The sequence below is a fragment of the Neolamprologus brichardi genome, chromosome 6, assembly GCF_056152115.1.
Source record: "Neolamprologus brichardi isolate AB-2024 chromosome 6, ASM5615211v1, whole genome shotgun sequence".
NCBI lineage: Eukaryota > Metazoa > Chordata > Actinopteri > Cichliformes > Cichlidae > Neolamprologus > Neolamprologus brichardi.
Genome location: NC_142109.1, coordinates 10495898 through 10523231, shown reverse-complemented (window position 1 = coordinate 10523231; position 27334 = coordinate 10495898). Strand labels below are relative to the sequence as shown.

Here is a 27334-nt window from a genome sequence, read left to right as displayed (position 1 = left end):
GATGCACAGACTGTAACACTATCACTCCGGGAACCGCATACCACTCCCAGTGAGGCCTACCTTTCTACCTGCCTTGTGAGTGTCTTTTGCTGTGTGTGTGTGTGTGTGTGCCTTAGGCCATACTGGCCGGTGTTTCTGATGTTGTCTTTCTTGTATTTCTGTGACTGCACTCTTCTGTCTCTGATGAGGAAGCAGCGGGCAGGATGCAGTGTGACGAGCAACAGTTGGCTACTGACTGTTTCGCAGAGGACCAATAACAGGGACTTAAATATACACTCATAATGAGCAATCATAGCATTTTTGATTTGATTAATGGCCAGAGAGCCCAAAACTAAGTGTCTCTGTTGCTAACTCAGTTGCACCTGCTAGTTTAGAGTTACTGGGAGAGAAGCTGTGTGGTGCATGTGTGTCCAAGAGGGAGAGAGAAAGAAAGAGGATCAAGGCAGGTCGTCAGGGAATAGGCGAATGTGATACATTTTCTTCTGAAAGTACAGAATGTAGCAGAGGGGGTTACTATCACAGTCGCCTTTATTTCACTCTATCATTCTCTCACACTCATTTTTAATTTTCCCATGTCTATTCTTTGTTTTGGTGCCCTCTCTTTTCTCATTGTATCCTCTGCTCTGCTTCCTCCTTTATCTCCCCCTCACTGTGCCCTTCTCCAGAGTCTGATGTCATGGCTCAAGTGGTGTTTGAAAAGTGGTGTGCGCCTGCTCCCAGAACCCCCTAACAATGTTCTGTGGCGTGCATCATAAAGTGTCATGATGATGACTTTTTTTTTTTTTAATCTCATCTGCTGAGCCACTTTTTTCTAAAGAAATCTTATTTTTTGCACAGTAATCAGTCATTCTTTGTTACTGAACCAGAGATACTTTATTCTGACAAATAAGCAACACATTGTAGCACAAAAAAACGACTTGATACAGTCCTGCATTGGAATAATTTTGCTTAGTTATCTGGCTGTGCAACAGAGACGGCCCCAAAAAGCTGCTGCCGAGGCCAAATGCTGATTGTGGTGTGCAATGTAGTTGTTACCACAAAGACAAAGAAAAGCGAAAAAAAAACAGAGATCAAAGAAGCATGGATAGGAAACACAAACAATCGCTGTGATGGACAGTTTTGATTCTTTATCAGTCCTACTCCATTGTAGAGACGTTCTAGTAGATCATGACTTGACAGTGGCCAAACCAAAATGACTAACAAGAGTGCAAACAAGAGCCCACATTACCGGTTGTTCCACATATTTTTTACACTGCCCCCTGGAGACAGTACACAGCGACAGCACACAGACGCAGGTCAGTCAGCCTCTGTTGCACCTGCGGATGACCATACAGGGACCTTAATCCCACCCAATATGGTTTGCTTAGTGGCAAACTTGTGCATATGTATGTGATGTGTAATAATCAAATGTGTCAAAATGGCAATATCTGATCTTATAAAATGGACTTGAACACTTTTTTCTGGCTTTGTGAAAAACCTCTGCATCTATACACCGCTAGGGATGTTCAAATTATACTGTATCTGGAAAATTAAAAGTCTAAAAACTTACACTGCAAGTTGACAAGTATATCTTCACCTGTATTTCCAGCCAAGATCCTTCCCTAATTTAATCCTTACACGTCAATCCTATTTCAGTCATGAGGCCTTTTAATCTATTTCAGTGGTTGTAAGAACAACCACAGGTTTCTAAATATAAAGGCTAAACACAGAAAGTAATACACAGCCAGCTTTGTTAAACAGCAGAAACACTAAGCCTCTGAGTACACTGAGTGGGCCTTCTATACCTCTGTTACACTTCATGTTATTCAAGTCCTGCAGGGGTGCTTTCAAATTATGGTAAATCTAGAAAAGTGGACCAAAAGCCCGTGCAACTGCACAGTTACTTGCTGTGGTCACATCCAGCTTGTCATACATCAGATTAAGCCCCTTGTATCCCTATATCATTAGGGGCTGAGGCCTATCCCCACTGACAAAGGGCAAAAAGTAGGGCACACCCTCAGCAAGTCACTATACCGTCATAGACAGGGCTACCACATGAGGCAAACATGCACGCTCATACATATGACAATTTTAGAATTATCTACCAACCTAGTATTTGTGTCTTTGAATTGTGAAAGGAAGCTGGAGCAACCTGAACAAAACCCCAAACGGGGACAGGGAGACTGTGCAAACTCATCACGCAAATGCCCCCATCAGACCAGCTGGTTCAAATCTAGAATCATCTTTGAGAGGGCCAACCAGTACAGTACTTGGCCACTCAAAAATGTGCAGATCTGAATGTATGCTTTATACTGAAGGAGCTCACAACGGCAGTTATGTAATACATGTAAAAAAAAGTTTGTAGAAAAACATATTATTAAACTATTATATCTCTATTAAAGAGCACGCTGCTTTGTGAATATGCTTTTCCTTTTTTGATCTTCAGATTTAAGTGTTTTCCAGTAAGTGACACTTACTACATGCGCAGCTCTTCTGCTTTTTATATCCTACCACTTACTTAACTGGGAATGGCAGGGCCTTGGAGAAGCTGATAATGAATTAGGTGTTGAAACTGTACGGGTGAGAGCATGTCGACACGGCTACTGTAGTCCAGAGTGGCTCATAGGTCAAAGTGTCGGTGCGTTTGAGTGTGAGTTTGTGTCAGTCACTATAAAAATAGTTTGCTTTGGTACTTTAATAAGATCATTACTAAGCTGCTGCTCTGTCCGTTTGCTTTAAATTGTCTTTATAAATCATTCTTCCACATGCAGCACTCAGTAGGACACACCTAGTAGAGCCAAAATACGATCTCAAGTAAGGAATGTGGTCAAAAATCTGTTTGCTTTGATGTGTGATGCAGATCCTGCTGCTTGAGTTTGTCATGCCGGGTTACAAGATTAAGTCTATAGTTGATAGCACTTATGATAGAACTTTATTGGTCCCCTGGTACTGCCCTGATTTTGGCCTCAAGGTTGCATCATTAGCACCTGCCAGTTGTCAGCTTTTCACCATACCTCAGTGATCCTTCCCACATGATGAGATGTTCCTGGGGGGGCAACTGCTGTTTGATTATGTTTGTTGACACACTGATCGCTGCTGTGGGGCTTTTGGGAACCCCAAAGTCTGAAGCCTAGGTGTTTGGGAGACATAGTTGGAGGAGCGCTACTCGTCACTGGATCCATTCGTGCCCATGTAGACAGGATTTTTACATTACCACTTCATCATCTGCATGATGACAGCAGGCACAGAGAGTGTTGATCAAGACTTAGCTCTGTCCATGTTTGATTTAAAAGTTGGCAACAGGTTTGGCAGAGCCTATGAAGCTTTTTTTTTCTAATTTATGGCCTTATACTAAAATAGTTGCTGCTCAGCTACTGTAGAGTAAGATAAATACATTTATAATAACAGCAAACTAAAGAGATCCCCCCCCACTGTTTGGTGGAAGGTTTGTAGTATGAATCTCATCTGTTTTTGTCATATCTCAGGATTTGGTTTATGGAAGCTAATTAATTTCTTTTGTAGTGGCACCTTGGCTCTGCCCGAGCCTTTACCGCACTTTAATTTGTAAGTTGCGGATTCTTGCGCCTCTTCTGTTTATTGTTGAAAACTTGTTTTAAGTGGATGCGTTGGATGTTGTCCAAATAGCATGTTACACAGTAGCTGCCTGGCTGGTTTTAGGTATCCAGGCTCTAAATATGACATGCTAATAGCAGTAGTTACATCATCATTCTAGGAATAGCAGGGAGTCTGGGGTCTAGAGGGGCTTCTGGCTGACCTCTCTCCTGTGTATATTCGGCCTCTGTGTGCATGTGTGTGGTCATTTTCCAAATATACAGTCCCATATGGATTACGGCGCGGGAAAGATTATTAATGGTACAGGTGAGTGGTCATATAATTTGTATATTTAGAGCCTGGTATGACGTTGACAGTACAAGATGTATTTACATGGATTTAAAAAGAGAAAAGAAAAAGTGCAATTGCATGTCATGTCTATGTGGCTGGATTTTCACATCTCCGAGGGAGCATTCTAGACACAAAGTCAAGCTGACCACAACAAAAAAGGAAAGAAAGAAAATCTCATGTGAGAAGGATTTAAGACTCCTGTCAGTTTCTGTGTGGATGCTGCCACTTTACATAGCCACAAACTGACAACTCTGGCCACTGTGACATAAAACCTGTTAGGAGGAGATGAGTACATTAAGGTTCTCTTACACCCTTCTCACACCTCAGGCGAGCCTAACATCTGAAAGGTGTATCTACCCTGTGTAGCATACGGTAGAATCACTCTCCGACTCCTTTGGAATGTATGAATTGTGTGAACGTGTGCTTAGAAGTAGTTTGTCTTCATGGGCATGCGTGCGCTTATACTGCGTGGCATGCATGCAAACGTGTGTGTGGCAAAATAGAGATACTCAGGCCTGTCACTTATCCCCCACCCATCCACACCGGGGGGTTACTTTCCAGTCTCAAAGACAAGCATGCCAGAGTCTGAAAATAACCGTATCTGATCACTGCTTCACCCAAACAGGCAACTCTCTTTCCCTGTCACTCCCACTCTTCGACTCCGTCTCTTAACTTTCTCCTCGGTCTGTTGTCTCTGTGCTTCCCAGGCATTGAACGGGGATCTTGGGACTAAAGCTTGAGCGGGAGGAGATACTTGTCCTGAGCAGAGGAGAGAAAGTGGGAGGCACGGGGGGACTTTAAGTCACAACGCCATACGTGACTCTTCTTAGCACTTCTCCAGTCTTTTGGGTTTATGACGGTAAGAGTTACATTTACTTTGCTTGATGGACCGTTGCACCTGCACTCTGTTGTCTGCAGTAGGGCAGGATTGCGTTTCGCTGGCGTTCACAGGAAAACCATTTTTATTAAAACAAATTTAAATCTGAGTGTGGATATTTTGGATTTAACCTGTCCTAATCCGTGCTATTCAGTATATCTTATACTGTTTTCTTCAAAGACCCTCTTCAAGGCACGCAGATATCGCAGCGCTGTCTACTCGGTTGTCATGTGTCTATATTTACTTGTTATGAACACAGATGCTTTAAAAAGACTTAAATTAAAAGAGATCCGAATAGCTTTTACAGCCCAAACACCCAAAAGGAATAGTATTTATCTGTGCTGCCAAAACCAAAAATTATAGCCCAAGAGTAGAATTTTTGTCTTTTGTGACAGTGGACAGAGGAAATGGTGTCAAATAAAAACAGCGGTTCTGACCGCGGTCACCGAAGAAATAGGATCACAAAAAAAGCTTAGATTACAGTTGTGAGCGTTAACTTCCTGAGCATGACTTTATCAGATTTTTGTGTATTTGTTTGTTTGTAAATATATTTATAAGAACCCTGTAACCTCTTAACTTTTGCCCCAGAATCCTTTCCCTCTTCAGGCCCTTTTACATACTTCAGTCTCTTGTTACAGCCTTTTTTCATGGTTTCTTCTTTCCTATTCAACAAAAGCCATGCACCAATTCCTCCATTAGGCCAATCTCAGAGGTGTTGTGGAATGTCACCTTGACCCCTTGGGTACACAGTAAGGGGTGGTTCCCAGCCTCGGTTTGTATCACGGTCGGCTGGATTTGTTTTCTTCCGGATCTCACATACACAGTCACTTTGTGCGTTCCCTGCAAACGTCACAGGGCAACCTCTTTTTTTTTTTTCTTTCATATGCGTCATTCCAGCCTCATTGAAACTGATTGCAGAGGTCAGGTTTTTTGGTTAGATAAATCTTTTTGTTGCTTTTATAAAGTCCACGCTACATTGTAATGAATAGTTTTCTTCTTCAGCTGATGGCATTTGCTTGGTTAGATGCGTGTCATGTGGAGTGGCAGTTCTATGAAGCTGATGTTATTAGAAAAATTAAATGAATCTGGCATGAAATCAGGGATTTTTTTTCTGCAGTATCTGTGTTTAAAATTAAGGATGGAATATTTTGTGGTAGTTATGATTATGAGCTTACCCGGGCTGTTGTTTCAGCCCTTCTTTTCCGCATTCCTGATTACTGGTTGTTTGTTCTAAAGCTGAATTTTTTTTCTTTTTATTTTACTGAATCAAAGCAAATGCAAGACTCTTATTTGAGGCTCTCATGCAAATATCTAGAATCCTGGAAATAGGAAAAACTTATTTTTCATTCTGTTTGACATTTAAAACTCTGATGTCTGTGTAGAAATACTTAATACATAAACATATAAATGGATACTTGCTGTGTGCTGTCACTTCTTACAGTTGGCACCAGTAAGCCTCAAAGTAAGCAGTGTTCTTAATGAAGAAGGAAGATGTTTATTTACACATTGTTGAAGCCCTGAAATAATCAGGAACTTTGAGTTTGTGAATATTTTCATGGATAAACTGTCAGTTTTAAGTAGAAATGCCAAATGTTGAATTGATAATAATTTTAAAGCTGCACGAGTTTTCTCTAATGTTCTTGACCAGCTTCGAGGTTAAAAGGTCACGGCTAATGGCATTAAATATAGCGCCTCTTCTAATCAAGTTCCTCTTATCTTCATGCTCGACACTTAACACTGGTACCTGGGGAATCCAGACTATGTATGGGGAATTTAATCTTGGCCACAACAGATAGCCCTGCCGCTTCAGCGTACCTCCTGTCTCAAATCAAAAAATATATTTTTGAACTGTTTGTCTTAACAAAGTCTTAGACGTAAACACTTTGTTTTAGATATTGTAATTTGAATTTCTTTTTGTTGTCATCTCTCTGACGTGTTTGCATATCATCAGGATACATTTCTTTACCTCGTCACACTTTGTCGCCCTCGAGATGGGCGTGTTTACTCGTAGCATGTGGAAAAACGAATTTCTGCATCCTCTGCGAACACAAAGGAAAATATTGCTTTTATGAAGTCCACACCAAGTTGTAATGAATAGTTTTCATCGGCTGATGGTATTTGTAGTTCAAACATCATATTTTAAACTCAAAATGTTTCAGATTCCAAGCTGAAAAACAGTTGTTCTTCCTTCACTCAGAAAGCTGGAGCTTGACTATTACATTACGTCAAAATGACAAGTCAGGAAACGCTCAAGCTTCATCTTTGAAATTGCTTCGACATTTAGCCTAATGTCACACTGTCCTCTCATTTGCTCACTCTATTATCTTCTCGTAGCTCTGCCTATATTAGCTTGTTGTGTCGGCTGCAGTCTGAATAATAGTTTTCAAGCTTTTGTTAGATCTCTATGTGTGTGTGTGTTGTGCTTATTCTTAAGGAGCCGGCATGAAACTGTGGCAGCTCTAAATGTATTGTTGAGCGGGGCTGCTCAGATGTGTCCTCGGACGGCTTTTGGCACAGAGCTTACATAATGCAACTAATATAATTTTCCATTTTCAGTAGGATGCCATTTATTTTGCACTTGCTTCACTAAACACAACACAATAGGAAGGTTTTCTCTTCATCTCTTGGTTTTATTAGATTTCTATGTACCTTTTTTTTATTTTTAAATTGCTCTCTCCTTACACACAGAGCACATCATAAGTTCTGTATAGGAAGACTGAGATAACAAACCCACCAAGTGTCACATCCAATTCATTCTTTTTCTCCCATATCCCCGACTCAAAGTACCAGAGATTGTGTTACATAATTGCATTAGTGCTCTCGGGCCAATGGCTGTGCTCGTTAGCGTCGTTGTGATGCAATCTGGAGAACACACTCTCTGTTGTTTGCCGTATGGGCAGTGAGTGGGCACGCAGGGTCAGTGTGTTGACCTCCCCTGTCCATTCTTACAGCCAGAGGGGAGGGGGGTCCACTAATGAGTGGCAAGGTTGAGCAAACAAGGCTGATAACAGAGACTTTGTTGCAAGTGGTTGTTGTTCAACTACTGGCAGTAATGTGCTGGTAGAACAGTAACACGGCACCGACAAAACATTCCTGCATCTAACAACAAATACTTTAGTGCTTTTGTGAGAGGCTTAAACTGTGTTCTGCTTGAGGATTGAAGCTGTTCGTTTTGTACTTTAGAAAGGTTTCGTTTTTTTAAAGGAATCATTAAAGACCGTTTATTCAGATTTAGTGGTATGGACGGGTATTTAACATACTTCTAACAGGCTGGAGTGTGGGGCCTAAACTGTTTCATGGTTCGAGTAATCCGCTTTTCTAAAGTGAAATGCAGGTCAGAAGTTTCTGTATGTAGGAAAGGCAGCATGCTGAAACAATAGCACCTCAATCATATGAATGGGAAATGACCGGCATATTACCAGGAATCATTGTGATGTGGCCATTAAAGGATTTTTAACACCGCTGCTCAGCAGAGATTTTGACACATGCCTCTGTGTTAAAGTGCTTAAAATCACCGTGACATGGATTACTCATTGCTTTCTGAATGTAATATTTAAATCTGACTTTGTTGCCAACATTATGGGAGGTTATTTTTCATTACTTTATTAGGACATTTCTATGTGTGGCTAAATGATGCCAAGATACTTGGAGTTTTAAATTAAGCATAGACAAAAACTTGTTTTTTTTATGTTCTTCATTATTTGAAAAAGGAAAAGGATACAAGCTCTTAAAGCTTCCTCTGCAGCTTTATTAAAAGGCTTATAAACTATTTCAATGTTTACTTTTATTAACATTTGTTGGGCTAACGTGGCTACAGTATCCATTTAAAGCACAGTGGGCAATTCTTTTTACTATTTTGATTCTTTCGTTTCTTTTACCACAATCCCACACTCCCCACATTTTTACCACAAAAATGCAACACTGAAGGAAAAAAAAGCAAAACATTTGGCTCAGTTTCAGTAATTAAGGAATGAAGCAATGCGAAATCCTGCCTTTTTTGGGGGGGTTGTTGTCCCCGTCTGTTTGGTTTCAGTCTCGTCATGTCTTGACTGAGATTTATGTTGAATCTCCCGGGACCTTCTGTTTCCCTGTTTAAAAAAGGAGTTTGTTTTCTCTGATTCCTCCTAGATAGGTTTTCCAGATTTCTCTGTTTGCTGTTGTTGTATCAGCGTCAAATGCACTCGCTTGGCTGTTACTGATGCTGACTGTGTAGCATCCCTACAGGTAATACGCAGAGCACACATTCCAGCTCGTGTCCATTAATATTTCTGCTGCAGTATTTTGTTTGTTTGTTTTCTCACTGAAGCTTGTAACAAGCATTTTGAACATTGATAAAGCTGTTTTAACATTTTTCAATATGCTGAGTATTGCAATAACATAAACTGTGATTCATCACCTTTTTCAACTGCAAATTGTGTCCAGAAAGTTATACTTTGTCAGTATCTTATTGGATAAGAAAGATATTGACAAACTTGTCTCACGTCTATTATTTTTGCATTAAAATCAGATCAGAGTGGTTGTGAGTGTACAACGCCCTCAAGTTCTGGGTAGTCACCACAGGTTATGTGGCAGAACGTGGGGAAAATTCAATACAATCACCAGGCTGCCTCTGACTTTTGGTGACGTACGGAGGCCGCTGTCATATTTTTACTTGTGTGACTGCGCCGTTAACTTGTTCTAAATTAAAAGGGTAATTTTGTCAAGCTAAGTGTGTCCAGTGTTTGTTTTTGTTTTTTTGTTTGTTTTGTTTGTTTTTTGTTTTTTCAGGTGAACTGATTTAATATAAGTTTGCTCATATCGGGATGAGTTATCATTTATAGTTTTTGATATTTGGTGCCCCTGTATTGATACAATATTGCCATGCAAAATATTTCAACGCTGTGTTGTATCAAACATTTTTCCCCACCCTTAGAGTGCAGTCGGGCACATCAGCTGGTCTCCCCAGAAAATAAAGAGTAACAATAAAATTGGTTTGTTTGATTTACGCAACTTATGTGCACAAATCTCAACTGTAAACAGACAAGAAGTCTTGCTGCGGTTATATTTTGTCAAAACAGAGGCCCAAAATATCAAAGTCACTTTATATGGAGAGGCATGCCCATCCTCACCTTCAAGTAAGCAGCAACAGCCAAACCAAGCTGGACATAAAGTTGATATATAGCTGTTCTGTTTTTCTGACATCATACGGATGATGAATCCGGGCAGCTCTGAGTCTGTTGTTCTCAGTTCTGTGTAAAATACAGAGATTTAATATAATGCAAATGCTACCTATTAAATGTATTGATTACTCATAGTCCAATAAAGCTATCATATACAGTGGTCTTAGTGCATTGATTTACATATTTTTTCCTGAAGACCAATTGATCGTTTAAAGAGTTGGTACAGTTTCAGTCAGCCAGAGTTTACATTGGTTTAACTATGTTCTTTATGTTGATGTAAATGTAATTAAAGCTGCCACTGAAGCAGGCTGGTTTCGTGTTTTGCAGGACTGTGTGCACACGAGTTTCTGGTTGTATATGAAACACAAAGGTGTGGTCAGTGCAACTGTTTGTTTTGGTCTCAGATGTTCCTCCAGTGGGACCATCAGGGTCATATGCAACACTTTTAACAGATTTGCTACAAATTTTAATCTGTGAGTGCATCTTAGTGAGTGACCACTTCAGTACCAGGACCTTTGAGGCTGATGTCACCTCATCTCTAATGACCATTCACTCTCACCTGGTGATTTTTTTTCCCCCATACACACTGTTCTGTATAATCTTGAACAGCAAAGTATTGTGTTTATAATAATTTTTTTTCAATGCAGTTATAGCTTATAAGAAAACACCATCGTAATAAGGTCTGTTTAGCAGGCACATGATATTGAAAAGTGCTTCTCTCAACTCTTTAAGTACTCCCCCTAAAAGATGGTGGCATGTTTATTCTTAAGACTCTTGTTTTGTTTATGTCAAAGCAGTCAGTGACTAACGGTATCCTGACAAACGCTTTTTGAGGGCATATCTTTATTTTTCACAGCATCCTAGCTAAGTGACTGTTGTTTGTTTTTGTTAATACTGCCAAAGACACTTGTTCCTTCCGGTCTTTGGTGGTCCAGCTTTGTTGTGCTGTCTCCGCTTGGATTTTATGAGATAATTAAAACAGCGCTCAGATTACACATGGAATTTCCCGTACATGTACTCAAACTTATCAGTTGTTTTCAGAAGGACATTTGTGTCAACACGTGATTGATCAAGTCAACAATATTAAAAGTCTTCCTGTTTAGCTTACCATGTGATGAAGGGAAGGAAAATTTAACAAAACGGCTCATGGTGAGAAGCTCAGATTAACAAAAATGTTTTTCTAGTACTGGCACAAAACAACATACTTCCTCTTACAGTAACAGTCTCTTGTCTATATAAAGTTTAAGCCCTATTAGTCCAATAATGTAAACCAGGTAGGTCTCAGAGGGCTACATGACAGACTAATGAGACTTGATGGCCCCGATACTGGACATCACAGCTTTCTGCAGCTTCTAGCTCTGAGTTGTATATTTGCTGTCCCACAGCTATTACACTCAGTAATTATATACACACTGGTCTCCAGAGTGGCCAACCAATGTCTAAATTACAGTCGGTGGAAAAACCACGGCAAAGTAAAAAAAAAAAATGTCTCGAAAGAAACTTAACATACCAACATGCTTCAGCCTTTAAAAAGTAGTACAAGAATCGAAAACATCTCAAGTCCTCTTCTTTATTATTGAGTATTTATTTAAGATTTTGAGAGCTGACAGAGTATCAGATGTTTGGTCTGTCTGCATTTATTTCCAGGCTTCCTTTTCAAGCAACACAGTAAGCATTTTAGAGGAGCATTTGCAGGATTATTTTGGAAACTTTCTTTCAAATAGAGTGAGGCACATGCTAAAAATCTACTAATGGTCTATCCCAGGCTTTAGACGGGGTTGCTAGATTGTATTTAAAAGCTTTAAAAAGGTCTATATTGACAAGCAGGCAGAGTTGAACTGAGGTGTTGAGCCCAGAGTGTTTTACTTCCAGTGTGTAGCCTTAATATTACACCACGGCCACAGCTGCTGTGTCGCCGCTGATCTGTCCCAAAGAAACATGATGCTGTTTATAATCTGACCATCATTTGGACGCCGACAGCCTGCGACGCCAGACCCATGATTTACCCCTGGGTGCCTGCGTGTGTGTGTGTGTGTGTGTGTGTGTGTGTGTGTGTGTGTGTGTGTGTGTGTGTGTGTGTGTGTGTGTGTGTGTGTGTGTGTGTGTGTGTGTGTGTGTGTGTGTGTGTGTGTGTGTGTGTGTGTGTGTGTGTGTGTGTGTGTGTGTGTGTGTGTGTGTGTGTGTTTGTTTCTGAGAGCAAGATTTATGAGGACACAGGGTATGAGGGTGAGGATTAGGTCTTGAGGGACAGAAAGTATCCCATGTTGTTTTCATGCACTCCCACAAATATTAGGATTTTATTTGCCAACCAAAATTAGCTGTGTTTGGAAGAATAAAGCAGTGAATATGGATAAACTAATCAAAGACATGGTGCTTGAAGGTTATGTCAAGAAGATTAAAAAAGAATTTGTCAGTAAATGTTACTTCATGATGAAAAACATGCTGATCCCATCTCTTATTGGGTGATAAGCAGGATACCTCTTGTAATTTAATTTATCTATTTAATGTACTCTTGTTTCATTCCATCTCAGGGTGAGTTTGCTTATATAACTGCTTTACTGTGGGTCTACCCTGCTCTGAAGCAGATGGACACAGGGCTGAGCAGAAGTATAGTAAAAATAATATTGTTGTGGTGGAATTAAGGCACGACGGGACCACAGATCCATGTTTTGAGCCATCTTTATTTGATATTTCACCACCACAACCCCTCACCAACCCCTGAGTCCCCGTGTTTTAACACAGCGGGCGTGATTGCGGATGCCGTGCAGGTGCGTCCGCACGGCACCGCAGACCACGCCCCACCACAATTGTGTAACTGTAAGTGATGAAAGATTCAGCACTCAAAATCTCAAAGCCAGGGCAAAATATCTATAAGTTATGATAATAAAGATCTGTGGGCAAAATAAAAACCCTTACCTGATTTATATTTGGCCCACCTCAACTTGTTACACACCTCTCGAGCATTTTGAGCTCACTGTGTAACTGCTACATTTTATCCCTTTGCACTTGTGCCTCTGCAGTGCATGCTGAATCTCCCCCATTGTCAAAGTGACTACCCTTCAGCTGAATTTTGAATTTTGGAAAGTGGTTGAAGTTGCAGGGTTAGGGTTAGGGTTAGGGAAAACACAGTTATAGTACAGCTGACGGTCTCAGCCTTGGGGGTCGAGGAGATGATGCAGCTGAAAACTGCTTCTGCATCGCTGTTCTCATCAACGATGATGCTCCTTGCAATCAAATGAGGAGCATTATCAGGCCAAAAGGGTGATCTAAAAGGACAACCTTTATTGGGTGACTGGCCAAATCAGTCACACTGGCTTGGGCCATTTGGCAACCCCCTGGCAACCTGTGGTTGCTGTAGTCTATTCCCCCAGTGTTGGCTGGAGGCATCTAGCTGATGCCTGATAAAATCAGTCAAAAAGAGGTTGTTGCACAGATGCCACTCATCTTTTCAAAGTCCAACACAATCTGGAAACAAAGAATGTTTGCCTTCATAGTAAAAGTTGTTCATAACTGCTGCAACCAACACATTTCAAAACATTTACTATGAAGGAAAGTAGTCTCCATCCCCCGTTTGCATCACACTTCTTAGTTTTACTATTGCTTAGCTTTGCTTAGTAGTTTGTTACTATTTGATTCTGTGTCTTCAATTGGAAACCAAAGCAATCACAAGAAGGTTTGTCATGCAGCACTGTATACCCCTGCAACCAAATCGACTGTCAACAGGCTCCCACAACACACTTTTCCCTAGTGACTAGTGGTTGCCAGGGGTCTCCAGTCTCTACACCTGTGTCAATTGATTTCACAGCAGATGCTAGCAACTGTCTCCTAACCGATCAGGGATTATACATTTTTCCCTCATGGCGGGTAGTTTCCTGATGGTCTTTAGCCCCGAATGAGTTTTAACTCTGTGTGACTGGGGCCCAAGACAGTTTCATCACACCTTGTGCATTTCTTAAAACCATTACAAGCAATCAAATAGAATCTGCTGACAGGAAAATAAAGTCCCTGTGATGGTAGATGTGTTTCACTATGTTTTGTATTAGAAGTTAATGGTTGTAGCTGCATGTTTTTTGTCTTTTGTTTGTTATGTGTACATAACCTACTTAGTTGTAAATGAAATGGTTCTGAGAGGCTGGTGCTGTAGTTACTTGTATAGTTAGCAGCAATAAATGTTTCTTAGTTACTTCAAACTTAGTCTGTCATTAAAACTATTTTGTATTTATCTCCTTGTTAAGACTGGAGTTGTGAGTATGGTCTAATACAGTATGTACTAAAATGCTGGGTCATCCACCTCGCGCCACTCATTACTGGGGACAACTGCTAAGGCAGTTTACACATGTATGTCAGAATACAATTGCATACCATCCCCCAAATAAGCACCAGTAAATGACAGCTGTAATTATCAGGACTTCACATGCGTGCAAAGAGGCCCTAAGCTGTCACAGTGTTGAAACAAATGTCTGGTGATACATGTGTTTTGTCGGTGAATATAATCTGTTTCATCCTATTTAACAAACTGGCAACATACAGCTATGGGGCATATAGCCCAAACATCTGTGCATTTCTCTCCTCAGCTCTTAAAATAGAAAGATAAAAAAAACAGAGTTAAACAGAATTAGGCAGTGTTAGCGATGTGAGTCTTGTTTCTTTGTAAAACAGGTGTGCTGTTTGCTTGTCAGTTGTAATGAGTGTTTGCCTTTGATTTGTGTCCTTTTCCTGTCACTCGTATATCCAATAGTTTAATTTTTTTTAAATGGCTACGGTTATGTAGCTGTGTAAATATGATATCTTTTTTTATATAGTTTATATAGTGTTTTTAGAAATCATTTATTGCTGTTTCCCAGTGAAAAATGATGTATTCCATGTTTACAAAATCCTATTATGCACCCAGCCTGCCATCATTTCTCAGAATGGAAACAAAGCCAAATTAGTGAGCACACTAAAAACTAATCACAGTCATATGCTTGGTTGCAGTAAAGCAGGTACCTCGCTACAGTTTTGTGTTTTAACACCGGCATCTCCAAAATCTGCTTTTGAGGTTTTACCCTCAAGAAGATCCGTTTGAGGTCTTGGATTTGAAACTCTATTCAAACAGTTTAAATCTCTTTCTAAAATACTTTGTGTTTTGTTTTGTCTTTTAGGAAAGTGTGTGCCCCTGCTGTCGATCAGTAAGAAGTGCTCTTCAATATGAATACAGGTACAGTATATATCCAAAAACAAGTACAGAGTGCAGCGTTTACAGGATCGTTGGGAAGTCCCCCATCCACCTGTCCAATCCATGTCTTGCTTTTGTTTGGAAAAGTTAAAATAATTTTGTCATGTGGGTTTATCAGCCATGACGGTGTACTCGCTAATGTCAGATGAGCATACATGAAACTTTTACTACAAAACAGTGTCTTATATAAGACTTCAGGTTATAAGTGTAAAATTGATTCATCTATGAGAAAAATGGGAGAAATATAACAAGAAAGAGCATGTTTTACATTTCTGCCTGTCATCATGTCATGATCATAAAATCATTAGTTTGGGATTTTTTAAATTTATTTTTTGGTAATAACCCAATTCAGAATCACGTTGATTTAAAAACAACTAATGTCTCACTTTATCTCTTGTAAATATTTAGATTAGTGGAAGCTAGTGCAGTAAAACATATTGACTTTGATTTGTTCACTTTTGCAGTTCTTGTGTTTGCACAGCTTTTTCCTAATTTTCTATTGAGTGCCAGTAAAAATCAGTTACTTGAAATGCATGTGCTTTGCCTCCAAATCTTCCTTTGTTTGCAATATTATTACTGTAATTATTATCTTCCCGGCTGAATGCATTTGTTTATGGCAGTATGCGCACAAGCATGTGCATGTATGTTTCAGCTTTTGCTTCTATGATCATCTGCCTGGCTGTGATTTCTCAGATAGCGGAGGATATGCTCGCAAATGTGTGGCCTTGTCACTCATGCTCTCTCCCATGAAGAGGGTCCAGAGCTCACCAAATCTAGCCACAGGTACTAACACTCACAGACATACAAATGAACATAACTATTTCCCAAAATAACTCAAATAAAAGGCCGCTGCAAGTGTTGGCTGAGCCAAACTATCGGTCAAGGACATGAGGTACATCTAAGTGGCTTGTTGTTGTTGAAAATCCTGTTATGGCTTGAACATATTTGAAATACTTTGAAATAGGCTGTGGCTGCCTCAGTATGCTTAAGCAATGTTTGGATTATGGGATGCTATTTTTTCCTAATCGGTTCATTGTGTAATTCTTTCATTTCCTTTTGTTCATTTCCTTCTTTTGCTTCCTTCACTCATTCAACATATTTGTATCTACGTGCTGTTATTCTTTTGCTTCTTCTTTGTAAAAGTGATATTATGTTCTCACATCCCACAATGTCTTCTCCCTGTCTATGTGTATATTACCTTAATGTTTTTAAAGGGTTTTTTTTTTATATATGTTTCTTTTTTTGGTTAGGCATTACACTGTTTCCTTGACCTAAGCTAAATTATCTTCAGATCCCGTGTGTACAGAAAATGGCATCGTTAATGAAATGTTACACTAGATTCACCACAGAGTACTATTGTTTGTGAGTTCAGTGTTAAATTAGATTACAGTTATTTGATTGTATTTTTAGTCATAGGAAGCAAGTTCAGTCACTGAAGCAAATGCTGATATCTTTTTATGCCAGGAGTTTGAAATGCAGAAAAAATCATTTTGGCATAGATTTTGATATTACAGTTTGATAACTGTCTCTATAGAGTCTTGATTTCTTGATTTCTTCCTTTTAGATAATTTTAAGTTCACTCAAAGACATTTTTAGGTTATCTCACATATTTTCCTAAAGCTCCAACTTGCCTTTCTTGAAGTGGCTCATAGTGGATTTTACCGTTTGCTTTAGATGATGCTCCTGTTACAGCGTGAAGCGTGAAAATTGCTTCAAGAATGAGTTTTCTGTCTCTATCCTTTAAGCTGACAGGAAAGCAACCTCAAGAGGAAACCCACAGACACGTTGTAGCATTCAGGGGGGAAATCATTAGCTGTTAAAAATGCAGTAGAAGCAGTTCTTGGTAATTAGGTGTGAATTGTATCTTGATGTTTAAGAGCTTTTTAAAAATGTTTGCACAGTAGGTGTATATTGGAGTTTGTTACAGAGATGAATGTAAGGAACACTCAGCCATGTTGCTTATTATTGCTGTGTCCTTTTTTTCCCCAGGGAGTGATTCTCACTCATCGGACTTGGGTAAGTGCCTGATGCTTTTGGTGATTTCTGGTGGACAATCCTAACACTGCTGTAAAACATCCCACATGATCCCAGCAAACTTGGTCAGAAAACATTAGAGTAATGGTAAAATTACTAAATTTATCTTCAGATTCTTGGCGGTCACACAGCGCAACAGACGGCCTTAAAAACGGAGATGCTAGCAGCTCATCGCTTGCTGCCAAAGGCTTTCGCAGCGTCAGACCCAATCTGCAGGACAAAAAGTCCCCCTCACAGGTGAAACATCATTCACAGTACACTGACAGACACTCATGCATTTATTTCTCTGTTGTTGCTATTTAAAATTTAATTACAAGTGTAATTTCATGACGTGATGTGCTTCTGCTGGCTTTTGAGTGTCTGAGTGGGGAAAAAAGTTATTTTTAACGTCATTAGGAATTTGGATAATATACATATATTGTTGCTGTATTCTGAAACAAGTATTTTAAACTTTCTGATCTCATGCTTTGTGCTGATGATTTTTTTTCTGTTTTGTTTTTCTTTTTTGCTGTTTGAACTTACATTGGTTGCCACTTTCTAATTGGCTAACAAGGATATCAGTCCATTGCCATTGCCACCCCCCAGAAAAGAGAGTTTTCACTTCTCGCCTGCAGGCACTAATCCTCAAAATTACAGTTCCCTTATTGGCCTGCCTAATGATTTGAGTCCTGGAATGCTAACAATCACTAAAAATGAGCAAGCAGTCTTGAAAGAGTCCTACACTGTAAGAAGCACATCATCCTACTCATACTCAGAAACCAGTGCAGACACAGTCCACCAGCTGAATGAGTCTGTTGTCTCGAATGACACAAGCAATGCTAATACAAAAGAACGTAAGGTGTCTTCCCTTACACTAACCCCTGTCACCATCCCTGACCCTCCTGCACACCTCAATTCTTGTGTTGATCCCAAACATAAGACCCAAACCACAGGGTCCCCTCCACCCACTTCCTCACCTCCACAAAGAAGTCCCATCCTATCTCAACCCGTGACACAGACAGCTTCGATTTCTGTCCGCTTGGACAAAGAGAATAAAAAAAATCCTGCTTCATCTAAGACAAACTCCAAAGTGGAACTCAAGGTCTCAGATCAAATGGCAGCTCCAGCTCCATCCCAGTTGGAGATGACGAAGCCTCCTCCTGCAATTCCACCAAGGCCCTCTCCTGCAAAACTGTTGGTACATAACTGACTACAGACCGGTACAGCAGAGCAAAATACACAGTTGTGTTCATTTCAAGGTCACTTTAATCCAGACACTGGGTTTATGTCTTGGTGACATCAAGACTGATTAAAGGGTAACACACCAACTGCATCATGTCACTTGGTTGCAGTAGGTCCCCAGAAATAACAGAAGTAGTCAAGCTACTATTACAGTGATGGCCCAAATTCTAAACTAGCTTCTTTTCTTATATGTTGAGTCTGACTGAGGCATTCTGTTAAAGCAGATATACCGTAGGGGTTTTAATGCATGTCTTCTACTTGTGTGTGTTGCCCTTTAGTTCGTTCTTGTTCTTGATAATACCTTCCACTGAACCAAACAGTGATTCTACATTTGTGTGAACTTGTACTGCATTTTAACCAAGTGTATAATATGTTGTACACCACAGTTAATTACCATGTAATCTGGTGCTTTTTCTGTAAAGTGTGAACTAACAAAACATCTTCAGTTTCCAGCATTAATGCATTCAGAAGAGGGTGCTGCAGCTTTATGACACAGTGTGGTTTCACAACAGTAATTCACCTGTTGTCACATGTTATTTTTACACATCCCTTTTGACACCATGTCTAATAAATTATATCACTAAGCACTCTCTTCCTTTCCTCCTTTTCCAATGAATTACCTTTTATTTCAACCTCAGGGGCCTCCCTCGCCTGACCCCACAGCACGGCACTCCCCCTATCGCTACCACAGCTCAGAGTCACTTGACTACCTGTCAGGTCTAATGCCCAAGGCACTATCACCCACTCCGTATGTCCCAAGTGGAGCTGGTGGCACAGCTGGTGCGGCCAGCGGGCCAAGCCACGGCGCAGTCAGCAGTGTGAGCTGTGCCTCGCCCTCGGCTTCCCCCGTTACCGTGTCAGCTCTCAGCCACTACTCGACATCCACGGTCGGTCTGCTCGACGAGCTGCAGATCTGTAGCCTGGACTCGCCTGTCGCCTCACCCACGCCATCGCCCACTCTGAGCCATGTCTCTACCTACACGCCCACTGCTGGCCGTGATGATGTGCTAACAACCTCTGTGGCCTCCACTGCTGCAGCAGCCACTTTCACTAATGTAATTATCCAAGTCACCTCTATAACATACATCATTACCAAGAACAGTTGGTTCCCACGCTCCCTGCACTCATTTTGATGGCTGAATCAGAACTCTACAAAGTGTGTGATCACTACCAATTTTTAACTTTCACTAACTGTTAGCTACACCCTGCCTGTCAGATACTGAAATTAAATCCAGCCCTCTTCGTTCCCTTATTATGTTACTGTCTGTACTCATTCAAACATGTCTATGCGTGTCTATATTTCTCCTTCTTTTGTCGTTTTTGCCATTGTGTGCTATTACACTGTTTCTTAAGGCCAGTTCATATCAAAAATTCATGATGCAATGAAGTGATTTTTCTAAGGTGAAGGTGAAGTACTCTGCTGGAAGCCATTAGCTATGGGTTATTAGCGTCTAAAAAGACTGAACTCCTGCTGTTTTTATTTTTCTTTTGTTAGCACTGCAGCATGTGTTTGGACTGTAATTATGTGACCATTCAGCTCATTATATTACACTGCGAATAGACATATTCTGCTTTATTGTTTCTCTATGTTATGCTAGGAGAACATACATGTGTATGCTGTGTTTGCAGTTATGCAAGTATGATATTGAAAGCAGTAGATTTCACTTTGGTAAACTTGTTTCTTAGTATTTTAATCTAATTTTTGCCTTTGGGGAAAGCATGCAGTGCTTTGCAAATGTATGTAACTACACTGCTAATCGCTATGTGGATAACAAGTGTTTGCAAAAGTATTCTAAATACAGAATCCTTCAAACCTTTTTTTCAATGAGATATACAATGTTACCATGAGAAGTTAATTAGTCATTTTTGTTGTTTCTTCCTGTTAAAAGGGAGTTTTTCCTTCCCACTGTTACAAAGTTTTTGGTCATAGGGGGGTTGTCTGATATTGGGGTTTTCTCTATTATTGTAGGGTCCCTACCTTACAGTATGAAACACATTGAGGCACATTGGCGCTATATAAATAATACTTTATCTTTCTGCTATATGACCACTATGACTAAAATATCATATTGGCCTTTCTTTATTCAGGATATTAAAAAATCATATTCTAATAAGTAGCTTTAATTAGTATTCTCTGTGTAAGTAGCTTAGGGTACTACAGGCAAGCAATCTCACTTGAACCTATGTATAAAAATAATAATAAGTGTGTGTGTGTGTGTGTGTGTGTGTGTTTTTGTTTTTTACATAATTTTATACTACTCATATGACAACATAATAGCATTGTAAGCCAAGCACACTTAAAAAAGCAATTTGTTTTTTAGTCACTCTTTCTTTGGGTTAGCTGAGTCGAAGATGATGGTGCTCTGGCTCTGTAGTACATCCCTCTTGTTTCACCATGAATCTTTGGTGTGAACAGGCAAACTTTAAAACTGAAATGCAGTGCTGTGAAAAAGTATTCGCCCTTCATGAGTTCATAGATCTTTGCTTAGTTCTCACACGTTTCAGAAAATATAACTATGCCACCCACAGCAGCAAGTATAACTGTCAATGATCTGTGTCAGATCGCTATGAAGGAATGTTGTCCCACTCTTTGAAGAATTATTTCAGCTTTGCGGGGTTTCCAGCATGAACAACCTGTATAATGTCATGCCAGAAAGTCTCAATGAGATTAAAGTCCAGACTTTGCCTTTTGGTTTGGTTTGGTTTGGTTTGTTGGTTGTCTTTTGTATCCAAGTCTTGGGGATCATCAAGATGTTTTCTGGTAAATGTGAGACAGTCGCTCTGTTCTTTTCGGTCAGCAGTGATTTGCTCGTTGGAACTCTCCCATGGATGCCATTTTTTTCCTCTTAGTAAATTAAATCATCATTTAAAAACTGCATTGCTTTTACGTGGGTTATCTTTTTCTAATGTCAAAAATTGTTTTATGAGCTGAATCATTTAAGAGGGAGAAATTTGGGGGAAAAAACAAAACTATGAAATCAGGAAGGGGGTAAATGGTTTTCACAGCACTGTACAGTCTTTTTATTCTTTTTCAGTTAATGTAACTTCTTCCTGTGGCATATTGAATGGGAAGAGCATCCCATTGTAAAGATATCATGTCCACTATCTTGTTTATGTCAGATGTTTGTTAACTAATTAATGAGATGTGTGAATGTGAATGGGCTTACTGTCTCTGTTTTAGTCTTTTGTTTTTTGTTTTTTTTCTTTTTTCATGTATTTTATGTACACTGTGACATGTTTCAGTGAGTGACCCTTCCCCCCACTAACTGTCTTTATGTTTTAGTCACTTCAGATTCACAACTTACTGTGAATCACGTTCACTGTATGTTCACATGTCCATCCACTCTTAATCAGAACTGGTTCTTTTACCCGCTCTGATTGGAACAATGTGAATACTAATGTTGGATGGTAAGACTTTGTAATAGCCATTGCTAATAAACCACAAATTGATTGTTAATTAATCTTTACTAAGTGGTTAATTTACTATAAACAAACGATGATTTGTTTTAGTGTTAATGAAGTTATAACTTAGATTTAGTAGCTGTTACATTATGATGTCACCAACACAAGCAACATTTTATAAACTTCTGTTATGTGTTTATTGCAAAACCGCATTAGCATTTCGGTAATGATTAACCTGCCTGTTCTCACTCCTGGGGGATTAAATACTGCTGTTTATTCAACTGTGCAGGTGTCTCACATGTATGCACAAGGTGTCCTTTAGCCTTGGTCGTATATTGGTTCCTTGAATATTTACCCAAACCACAATCTTTTCATAAACATATGCAGTATTTTGAGGGCCTACAACAAATGTAAACAGCAAGTGACAATAAAACTACACACCGACACAGACGTCACTGTCCAGGTTCCCAACTCTTATGATTTTTAGTCCACTAGTATCCATCCTTAGCAATGGTTATCATGAAGTGTTACCTGGCGGCTAATCCTTTTGTTTCCACAATTTTTTAAAAATATATATATTATGTTAAGCCAATGTTATAGAGCTTTACAACCGTAAGTAGTGTAGGTTTTGTCTGCTGTTGGTGATTTTCTTACACTCCCTGTTTCTGGGTTTTGGGTCACTCCTAGGGCCAGGTTCTTTCTCACGCAATGAATGGAAGTACTAGCCATCCACATAGGCCGCTGTCTCCCCCATCATATCCTCCACCTCCTGTCTCACTCCACACGGGGCTTCAGAGACAGAGCAGGAGTTCAGGTGAGTCACTGATCTGTGATGATATATGACATGCCTAAAAAGATTGAAAGACATTAGACTTAAGACTTAAGACTACACAAGCACATGCAGAAAATAGACCCTAAAATCAGTCAGATAATTGAACTGAAACATCTCACAGAGGAGCAAACGTTACATCATTTCTTACATCATTGTAAATGTAAAAGGATCTTTACAGTGTAACTGTAAACATTAAGATGCTAAGTAAGGTGTATGTATCTATGTCTCAGGATTCATATATAATCTATATCTGTTGCAGTCTATCCATTACAAACATTTAACTGGAGCTTGTGGAGGACCTGTATTACTAACACATCTGTCTCCTCTTTCTCTGCTTCTTTCTCGGATCCAGAGGGCAGTGAAACAGTCACCAGAGAGTCTGTGGTGTCAGGGCACACCAGCATCAGCAGCACTGTGCCCATTGCCCGTTTCTCAGAAGAAGAAAAGAAGGTGTCGGTCATTAAAGCCCCCCACTACGAAGGCATCGGCCCAGTTGATGAGTCAGGCATTCCTATCGCCATCCGCACGGTGAGAGAACTCGTACAGGGAGCTCAACATATTGCTTTCCAGTAGACCTCCTCTTGTAGATGCTGTAGTAAAGTTTCTTTGAAGCCATTTTCTCCTGCCTTCTTGTGTGAACAGGTTTTTTTAAGCAAGGAATTACTTGAAGCTGTCAGCAGCTTTTGACCCCATGTTCAAAGATTCTCTCCCACTCTCACTATCTCAGTTTCGCTTCCTTCTGTGTGCTAGTCATGAAGATGAGCTCAAACAAGGTCTTTGCTTTGGTACTACAAGGTCCTTGCTGATTACTTGTCAAGGAGCGTGTCCCTGTATATTATCTCTGTTAAGGCTTTCCGTGTATTAACACTTCACTCAGTTATCGGTTGGTTGAAGAGCAGCATTTAAAGGAATGCACGCTGAGCTACAAAATGAGAGAAAGAGAAATGGGGAGAATAAGAGACGAGCAATAAACGAAAAGAGTTGAAAAGAGACGAAAGCAGGAGAGAAGAAAAACAGATGCTCCTTGTTTTAAGCGGGCAAACATTTTTGTGGCCACTCTGTTTGGTAACCGTGGAGAGTGAAGTGGTAATTGGCGCGTCTCTTGGCTGTGCCAGTGCTGCGTGCACAGTCACACACTCTTTCTCTGTGGAGCCAAACTGCCTCCTCTCTGACCGGAATCCAGGCACATTGTTTAGTGCTACTGAATAAAGAGAGGATTAAGTCTCTCTGCCATTTGATGGGTCTTTTTTTAAGTGTCTGTTAGATCTATACTGTTTACACAAAGGCACACATACCAGGGTCTCTCCCTGATTCTCCAGCCACAGCAAGCAGAGCCCCCACTTTGGTTTTGTACCAACAAGGATTTGACACCTTTGTGGTTCAAAACTGAACCTGCTGAGGCAGCTTGACTTGAACATACACACCGATAGTCATACCAAAACAAACTGACATAGTAGTCATTCAGGTAAGTGATAGTGTATCATTTGTGGCTATTTAAACTACTGCATTTAAATATTTTGACCTTACATAAACATCATGTTTTTTGTTTTTTCAATTGCTCATTTTAAGATCTCAAAGTCATAGTTATAAAGAAGGACCCCACAGCCCTACTAAGGGCTGCAGCAAGTGTCTGATTTTAGAATATTACAAAAGTAGTTGCCCATGCTACAGTATCGTTTGTCCTGTTGACACTTAATCACACTGAGAAAAGCGTAAAAAAGGAGTGGTAGATACAGGCCATATGCTAATAACGGATCATTTTAGCCCATTGCTAAGTAATGATGTCATGTAATAATAATGTACCATGCATAATTTGAGTTTTGTGTATACATGTTGAATGTTATTCTCATGAAATTAAACCTATAAGATGCTTTTATAAGGTGTTATTGGCACAAAATGCTAAAAATTAGTAATTTCAGCCATTTTGTTTGCTTGCAAAAATGACGATATAATAGCTGATATAACCAAAAAATGTCCTAAAGGTCTCTGAGGAATACACAGACACAAACAGAGGTTCCACATATTATCCACATATTTAAACACTATCATCACCAAATATTCTAAAAATCTGTTTTTTCACAGCTCTTGTGTTTCTTTTCATATGAATATTCAGTGTAAGTTCTTGGTGAGACTTATTATCAAAATTTCTGGCAAACTGATATTCTGAAGCTGTCTAAACAAAAGACTATCTTAACCTTTTAAAACATTAACAAATGTCAAATGAAAACAGTTATACAAGTTACAAACACACTATATGTGAAAAGCAGCCATACAGAGCAGGAGTTGTGTGAATAAAGCAACTTTAGCCAGTGGTCAGACACTAGCCTGATATTAGATGTAAGGATGCACCAACTAAACGTTGGCCAGGGTTTCATAATTAGTGCTTACTTAATTTAACGGGTTTGTTTGTTTAATCAACAGAAAACAACAACACACAAGCGGCCATGACAGAATAACCTTATTGGCAAACATAAATATTTCTCTTGTATAAGACGCAGTCTTGGTTTTATTCTTTATATTAGTTATATTTATATTAGTATTAGTCTGTTTATATTAGTTCAATTATTTATATTATCCCTGTGTGAAGTATAAATGCTTCAAAAGGCTTACTGTGTTTTTTCAGCTCTAGAATGTCCAATAACATGTTGTGAGTCCGTTTATAGTTTCTAAATTCAGCCTTCACATTTGTGTTACATTTAACGGCACATAACTCTTTATGGTTATTTCTTTGTCTGCAGACAGTGGATAGGCCCAAAGACTGGTACAAAACTATGTTCAAACAGATTCACAAAGTTCACAAAGCAGGTAAGGCCTCTGCTGTAGCGTGCTGAAATGATGTGCAACTCATGTGAAGATTATTAGACATTTCATGCAGAATTGGTCATGTATGCATGCTGTTTGTATGCGTGTGCATATTTTGTGTGTGTGTGTGTGTTTGCATGCCAGTTCTCATTAAACCAAAAGACCCAGATGATCCCAGAGCTCGTTAGATTGCGAGGAGGAATGGAGAGAAACCTCTAATAGACACAGAGCCATCCTGGGAAATCTGCTCTAATTTTGTGGGCTTGACAGAATCACAGAATCAGTACAAGGCTTGTTTGTTCTAAACTGCTCAGCCTTCTGCTACAAGAGCACACACAAAAAACTCATGCACTCTCAAATACACAGACTATTTCATGGGTGTGTGCGCTGAGAACTCATCCAAAGGCTCATTATGGTCTTGATGCATTTTATTTTTGTGATTTTACTGGAAGCACAAACAGTAGTATGCTTTCCCCATCCTGCAACCTTGATTCGTTTTAGTCAGAATTTCAGTCATCTTTCATCTTTAAAGTTCAGAAAGAGTTCTGGGAAAGTGGATCATGTTGCTTTGGTGCTTTTAATATACTTGTAGCTGAAAAGAAAATTACTTGTGTAACTGTTCATTTCCAGGCTGGTTAAAAGTGCTATCTTTGAGGACAAACTTGTACCCTGTGTACAACAAAGTGTGCTTACACGTGTTCCCAATCAACTGTTTTGTACATTTCCTCTACAGATGACGACTATTCCGACACATACAATGCTTCATATGCTCTCGTAAACAATGGTGAGACCTGCTCCTGTGTAACACAAGTTGTATTTCCTAAAAATCAATAATTTCTTCCCAACCTTCCTTTCTGGCTTACTGGCCTCATTGCTTCTGCCTCCACTCTCTCCTCCTCCTGTCCTTGCCAGATAACTACAGCCTGTCATCCAGCACCACCATGGCCCACCCTGCCCCTCGGACACATACCTACAGGCCTCTGTCCAAGAGCCCCTCGGATAACAATGAAGGGCATCTTGGACCTCGGGAGCTTTCACCATCCCCTGTACCCCCACCACCTCCACCCATGCCATCCCTTCTCCAACTGAGGGCGAGAGACAGTGATCGCGAGAGGGACTTGACAGACGCGTAAGTGCAAACTTTCTCAATATTAACTAATATTGATGATATATTGATATGCTATAATATTTTTAATAATCTTTATTTTAATGTCAGTTATCTCGAGCGTTTTTTCTGAAAAAGCATGTGTTTGTTTCTCTCACACCAGCAATGAATGGGGTCCTCCAGACCGAAAAGTGGACACGCGAAAGTACCGCGCAGAACCCAAGAGTATTTTTGAGTACGAGCCTGGGAAGTCCTCTATCTTGGAGCATGAAAGACCAGTGAGTAATTTTCTTTTTTTTTTTTAAAATACTGAAATTCTCACCCCTCTTAAAATATGCAGAAACATGCCTCCCTGTTTATCTTCACCCTGGCATCGTGTGAGAACGGCGACACATCAAGTGATTTCCTCACAGTATTTCTTGGTATCGTTTGATAGAAGATTAAATAATTCAGTCACTGCTCAGGCTGTTTTTAGAGTGAAAAAATAGTCACAAGCAAGAGCGCCTTTTTTTTTTTTTTTTTTGTTGAAACTTGCTAGTCTGGTAGACAGACATTAGTATGTCATTATATTGTTGGCTTTCACATGGCTCTCCTTCTGTCAGAGACAATGTGGGCGTTAAAAGCTTCCAGTGCTTACATCCGCTAGCGACAGTACTCAGTGTTAATGTTTGTGTGGGGTGAAGGACAAAGCACATAGCAGGAAAAAAATGCAAAAACTGACTGTGTTGACAGGCGGAACTGAAAAAAAAATTGTATTTGAGATTAGGAATAATGGATAATGTGTTACAGATGAGTTGTCTTTGCA

At 39.8% G+C, this 27334-nt stretch overlaps 1 protein-coding gene across 2 annotated transcripts in view; it reads left to right on the top strand.

Annotated features, from left to right (window-relative positions):
- The window catches only part of sorbs2a (sorbin and SH3 domain containing 2a), a 47462-nt gene that overhangs the window by 1704 nt on the left and 18424 nt on the right, over positions 1-27334 (top strand). For both annotated transcript variants that reach the window (XM_035910039.2, XM_087841664.1), the window contains exons 2-13: positions 4590-4741; positions 15060-15115; positions 15827-15916; positions 17123-17149; positions 17280-17404; positions 19027-19443; positions 22478-22604; positions 22975-23150; positions 25361-25427; positions 26158-26208; positions 26337-26553; positions 26693-26807. In XM_035910039.2, coding sequence (XP_035765932.2) covers positions 15106-15115; positions 15827-15916; positions 17123-17149; positions 17280-17404; positions 19027-19443; positions 22478-22604; positions 22975-23150; positions 25361-25427; positions 26158-26208; positions 26337-26553; positions 26693-26807 — 1422 coding nt within the window. In that variant the 5' untranslated portion in view covers positions 4590-4741; positions 15060-15105. The remainder of the gene's footprint in view (positions 1-4589; positions 4742-15059; positions 15116-15826; positions 15917-17122; positions 17150-17279; positions 17405-19026; positions 19444-22477; positions 22605-22974; positions 23151-25360; positions 25428-26157; positions 26209-26336; positions 26554-26692; positions 26808-27334) is intronic.